At 46.8% G+C, this 6,415-nt stretch overlaps 1 protein-coding gene across 3 annotated transcripts in view; it reads right to left on the reverse strand.

The window, feature by feature from the left end:
• The window catches only part of USP4 (ubiquitin specific peptidase 4), a 36,961-nt gene that overhangs the window by 13,403 nt on the left and 17,143 nt on the right, over window positions 1–6,415 (reverse strand). For all 3 annotated transcript variants that reach the window (XM_006909091.3, XM_006909090.3, XM_015587190.2), the window contains 5 exons: window positions 5,848–5,965; window positions 3,982–4,155; window positions 2,335–2,493; window positions 1,251–1,475; window positions 401–484 (listed from right to left, as the gene is read on the reverse strand). In XM_006909091.3, coding sequence (XP_006909153.1) covers window positions 401–484; window positions 1,251–1,475; window positions 2,335–2,493; window positions 3,982–4,155; window positions 5,848–5,965 — 760 coding nt within the window. The remainder of the gene's footprint in view (window positions 1–400; window positions 485–1,250; window positions 1,476–2,334; window positions 2,494–3,981; window positions 4,156–5,847; window positions 5,966–6,415) is intronic.

Here is a 6,415-nt window from a genome sequence, read left to right on the forward strand (position 1 = left end):
TTATTTTTAAAGTAAGATTTCTACCAAGAACATCACAATGTCACTCCCACAATGTCACTCCACAGACTTTCGGAGTTTAGAGCGGAAAAAACTTCCAGCCTCTCATATTATACAAGAGGTTGCAGGAAAAGGTGGTAAAGCTAAGAGCACAGCCCTACTTCTGCCCCCTACAATGGCTGGTGTGACTCCAAGAGAGGAAAGATGGTTGTTCCCTGGGGTTGGAAGGGATGGTCTCATTCGCAGTGAGAGGCCCAGGGGCTCTGAGGCATCCAGAGATAATCACATTTGTGCTGGCCAGTTAAGAACTATGCCCCCAAAGTGGCGACAATGTTAAAAATAAACTCCAAAGGACTATGAATCGACCCCAACTGGCTGAACGCCACTGACCACCCCGCCTTACGTTTTCTGCAGCAATGCCAGACAGCCTGGAGAGAGCCTCGCACAGGTCAGACATGGCCCCCATCAGTGGCACGATCACGCGGTACTGCAAAGGAGAGAGGGGAGGGGTGACGAGATGAGCCGGGAAGAGCAGGCATCTCGGAGGGCAGAGGTGTCCCCCTAGAAGCAGTGTACAGTGAGTGAGGTCAGGTCCCAGGTGAGTGGCCAGCACAGCGCAGAGATGCGTCTTCTGCACCACACCTGCCTCTCTATTTAGGCAGTAGCACAGGCGCTGGGCCAACTCTTTCCATTTTAAACGCTGTTGTATTTTATTAACCACGCTCTTTAAAGAATGGTTAAAAGCATATAAATCAACAGGTCCTACATGCCATCTTTCTTTAGAGAAGAAGAAACTAAGGCAAGGAGACTATGCAGTACAGTCATGCAGTGAGCCATCGGCAGGGCTAGACTCTTAGACCTGCTGGTCACACCACTCATCTGGCCTTTTGTTCTGGCCAAGCTCGCCTAGCTGACTTAGGCATGAACCTGACCAAGGAAAGTATCCAGCTTCTGATTGCAAAACATTCAGATTCAAGGAGTACTTAGAACATCAACCAGGCTACTTTAGTCGAATGAATGGAGCAAGGGGCAAAAACAGACAGAGAGGCGCCCAGAGGACCGTCACGATAGGCCTTCAATGATACAGGTTTTACGCAAACATCTGATGGAGGCCAAGGGCACGCACTTAGGCGAGTGCCAAGGGGTTTTGCAGGCAGCTGACAGAGCATCCGGTGCAGCAGATGGAAGCAGCACCACTCTGGGTCTGGAGGCCACTCACAACGAGAGGTACCACAAGGTAACAAGTCTCTTACCTGAGTGGGTCTGCAGCGAGGATCAGCAGAAACCAAGAAGACCTCCATAACACGATCTTTCTTCAAGGGCAGTGGGAGAGTTAGATAGCAAAATGGGTCAAAAGTCACAGAAACCTTAGCACATTCTGGACAAACCAAAGTAGATTTGAAGAGGCCGTGGAATGTATCCACAATCACAGAGTCATTCCTCAACCGATGATTCTCCCAGGCTTCCTTTGCAACCACCTGGAAGAAAAAAGACAGGATAAATAAGACATTCTCCACACCCCTCCGTCCTTTACCCCTGCATCCAGAATGACTGACGGCAAAATCTGAGATGGACCATGAGGCAGTCTGTGCAGCCAAGAACTTGGTCCAGGCCATGCAGCGCTAGGACTGCTTAGTGTACCATACTCACATCACATGCCAGCTTAACAGCTTATGGACACAGGATCTAAAGAAGCAAGGTATCTGTCTGTCTTTTGATGGGAAACAGATGTACCTAAGAGCACTGTGGGTACATAGACATGACCAAGGCAAGGACTGCCACCTATAGGGTTTTCCATGCTCCAAAGTTCCTTCAGTGAGATTTTAATTTATATCAATATAGTTCAGCTAATGGTTTTTCCTTTAAGACGTAAATACGACTTTTAAGTATTCATATCAATCATCCCACTGTGATAGTGTAATTTATATACTAAATCCCCTTTTCATAGACCGGAAAATCAAGGTAAAAGGTATAAGTGCCCTAATAATATTAATAACAAACTATTTTCATAAATAATAGATGGATTTAATGACAGCATCAATTATCTCAAGAGCCCATATACAGTCACTGAATGGTCTTCAGAGTGCCCCAGTTTCTGGTTCACCAATGAAATTACACCAGAGAAACTGACTCCAACTTGATGAAGCAAAGAGGGAACATTAGGAGTCACTCGAGTTAGCCCTTTCTGACCTGGAATGCATTTCTCTATCAGAACCCAGGGCCACATCAACAACAGCAAGGGGCAACTTTTTTTTTTCCTTAAAAAAAAATCTCTGCAACTCTCCCTAGGAGGCAATGTCTTTGGAATACTACTGCCCAGAAACCTTCATAGCGTACCGCATCTGGCCGCCCGCTGGCATCCTTCAGCTCCAGGTAGGGCTTCTTCTTTACTCGGTTCAGATCTTCATGCAACCCATCTAGAAGAAAGGCTAACAGCTCCTGAGAGTCTTGCTGCTGGTAGCCAGAAAACTGAGGGGCAAATCGTCCTACTTGGGTCTACAATAAAAGCAACCACATCGGAAAGTGTAAGAATCAGTGAGGTCAGATGGGACACTGTCATCAAAAATAGCTCTGCAGAGTCAGCTGGGACAGTAAGGGAGAACACACCATCTGGTTGAGTAGCCTGATTAATTCCTCGAGGGCCTGAAAGAAAATGGCAGTTCTCACCAGAGAGAGGGCTCAGATCAGAAAACCAGGATAAGCACAGACCTGGAACCTAGGCCATAAGCCTAACAGAAGAGTGAAGGGTGGCACCATGAGCAGCCACATCTCCTAGGTACTGACACGACTGCTGTCCATCTTCCTCCTTTGGTCCAGTCTCTGTAAGAACTTTGCAAATGTTACCTGCTCTGTCTGCCTTGTATTGATTTATGCCAGTGATCCTCAGAGTATGTTCCCCAACTAGTGGCATCAGCATCACCTGGGAGCTTGTTATAAATGCACGTTCTCGCCCCCACCCCCAGACCTGCAAAATCGGAACTCTGGGGATGGGTCCAACAGTCTGCGTTTCAACAAGCCCTCCTAGAGATCCGGATGCGTCCCGAGGTTGCAGAGCTACCGCTCTACACCTGTGCCATCCAATACCAGAGCCACTAATTACACTTGGCTATTTAGATTTAAGTTAAGTAAAATTAATACATTTAAAATTTCAGTTCCTTGTTCACACTAACCACATTTCGAGTGATCACTGGCTACTGTGCCAGACGGTACAAAGAACCTGTTCATCACCGAGGAAGCGCTACACCACTCCTAAGCCCCCTAATAGTGCTGCCAAATGTTTATGTACATTAGCCTCAGCCAAGTTTTTTTACCCAGTTCTAGTCTCTTTATGACTTAGTATGTGAATAGTGACTTACATATATTACCCAGGAATTAATGTGGCCATGGGGATGAAAAGAATTAGTTTTCAATTTTAAAAAACCATCTAAGATTTCAATTTTCTCACTGAGCTAATAAGGTGCTATTCTTTTTTCCGCTTTGAATCAAAAACATGCATATCTTTACCTACCATGTGCTTCATGAAGGCTCCTTGAACCTAGTGGTGCAGGCTAAATAGGATTTCTCAGATTTCAAATTATGACCCAATTCCTGACTGAGGGGGCACAACTCAAACCACAGAGGATAGAGGTTCCAGGCTCAGAGAACCTGGGAGAGAACCCTTCAGAAGACAACTGGAAGTTAAATTGAATTTTTATGGTCTGGCTTAGGCTGCTGACCACTTAAAAACTGGTACCACAGAATAGAGCATTCTGAGTGACCAGCTTATACAAAGGACCTCTCAAGTGTCCGCAGCTCAGAGATGGGGGCTGAGGTCACTTAAGACGAGTGTGGGCTGAATGGCTCAACAACAGAAAAGAAGGACTGACTGTGTGGTGTTTTTAGTCTCAGATCCTATCTTAATCCCAAAATGCAAGTAAAGGAATGCCTCAATGCGACACGGAACCACTCTCCCCAAAACAGGAAAAAGTAAACATATCAACCTACTTTGAACATGCGAGGTGCCACATGGGCATCCCTTCCAGACCACATCTGCTTGATGAGCTCCGCATAGGCCTCCGCAATCTCCCCTTTCATCCCCAGAGGGTTGTCTCTGTTGATTTCAGCCTCGTACTCATCTTTGAGAAAGTAGTCAGTCAGCGGCGCGGTGTTGCTCAAGCACTGAAAGAGAACACGATCGGAGCTCACACCCCTCCTGGAAAGCACACAGATACAACATAAACCAAGTTCTAAAAGGCCAGTGAGGGTCAATGCCGACACAATGAAGTGCTCAGCAGATTCTCTGAAAGGCTCACACAGGAAGGCACAGCCTCTCAGAAGCCCAAGCTGGTGGCCCACCTTGCAACTAAGCTCCCAGGGACATGGTCTTGGAGGTGGTCACACTCGCTGGCTAAGAACTGTCTCTGAACAAGCTACCTGAGGGTAAAAGCTGTGTACCCCAAGTGCATGACACACAATAATTTTCTAATCAATGCGACGATTTTAAGATAATTTTTTTGTTGGAATTGGGACGTTTCACTGTTTCATGAGAAAACATTGAGGGTACAAAGAGTTGAAAAAACCTCCCGATGAAAAGTCAAATCTCATCTCTTTTCTTTAGTACTAGGCATGTTCCCATCTCCCCACAGTGAAGAAAAATAATTTCCAATGCCAAGAGTTACCTAACCTTTTAACTAATCTTTTTATCTTTTCCCTTGTATTACAACAAACTTCAAAGTTAGACTATAGGTCTTGTGAGGACAAAAACCATGTCTGCTTTGCTTACTACTGAGTGACCATGTATAGCAAAAAATCTGGCCTTATCCAAAGGGAAGGTCTGGCTTTTGCCCTTGGTTCCTGGAAAGTACTCTGTTGGCTCTTGGAATGTTATCCCTGATAGAGGCATCTCTGACTGCCTGGGGCCCTTCAGTCAGACTGGAGAGTCTAAAACTGTAATTTAGGGTGGGGGCTGGCTACACTGTATAATCTTTGGGTGAGGACTAACCATTCCAGAAAGGCCAGCGATATAACTAAGGGTAGGGCTTTAGATCACATGGTATCAATCTACCTGGAGATTGCATTTAGCCACCTGGGAAATCAATCAATTATGCCATGTAATAAAGCTCTAATAAAAATTCTGTACACCAAAGCTCAGGTGAGTGTCCACAGTTGGCAACACTCCATGCCTGTTACACATCGATGCCAGGTGAGTAATGCACCCTGAATGCACAGGGAGAGGACCACGGAAGCTGTGTACTGGGAGCCCTCCTGGACCCTGCCCTATTTACTTCCTCCCTTGGCTAATTATAACCTGTATCTTTTCTCTATAATAAACCATAACTGTGAGTATAATAGTTTTCAGTGAGTCTATGAGTCCCTCCAGCAAATTATCAAAACTGAGGGTGATCTTGGGGACCCCCAAACTTGCAATTGGTGCCAGAAGTGAAGACAGTCTTGGGGACTATAGCCTCCTAACTTTGTAGTTGGACCCGAACTCCAGCTCACGTCCATCACAGTACTGTCACATTGCCTGGCACCAGCTACTGTGAGTTCTTGTCCAATCAGAGACGAACCAGGTCAATACTCCAGTACTTTCTGGGGAGATATTTCCCTAATGGTCAACAAAATTCAAAATATTTTTACTACAAAGCCAAACCTAGGAGTGATTAAGGCATTTTGGGAACGCACACTCTGATGAGGCCATTCTGTACTAACCAGTGGGAGGTGTGCTGGCAGGGACCCTTGCAGTACTAACAAAGGGCAAATAGGGACCCGTAGGAGATGATCCTCCCCACGCCTCAGCTGGCCACCCTTACCCGAGCCCCAAATACTGTGAAGACACAGTGTTATTGGGATGGCAGCTCTCCCGTTTACCTGCAAAGCAGAGTTCATGAAGCAGGTGTTCCCCAGGTTTCCAAGTCCACAGACCCCAGGCTGTATGTGAGACGATGGGGACTCCTGACAATTATACGAAGCAGAGAAGCCAGATCCACTGGAAAACACAACCCACATCACCAATAAAAGCGAGTGCTACACACATGCCCTCAGGATGCTTTTAGGGGCTACCCAGGGCCTCTAGGACTCTCATCTGGCAATAGCCCCATGATACAAGTTCTCTCTACAACCCTCTCCAGCCCTCCAGCCACTGCCAATCCCCGCCGCCCCCCGCCCCTGCCCGATTTGACATGATAGCAGGTGGTAAGAACATCCTTAAGGGGAGAAATGTTGTTTGAACTCTCCACTATCATGCTACAGCAAATGCTAATTTTGTTCCTCCAGAAGGCCAACTGCCAGGGGACTTCAGGGAAGAACACTGTGGTTACCAAGATCAAGAGCTTGCACCAGTCGCCACCACCAGGCCACACGCAGTCTTGGCTGTGCCAGGGCTTCCATGCACACCTCTCTCACCTCGCCCTCCGCCTCCACCCTGTCTGTGCTGTGC

The sequence above is a fragment of the Pteropus alecto genome, unplaced genomic scaffold (assembly GCF_000325575.1).
Source record: "Pteropus alecto unplaced genomic scaffold, ASM32557v1 scaffold53, whole genome shotgun sequence".
Classification (NCBI taxonomy): domain Eukaryota; kingdom Metazoa; phylum Chordata; class Mammalia; order Chiroptera; family Pteropodidae; genus Pteropus; species Pteropus alecto.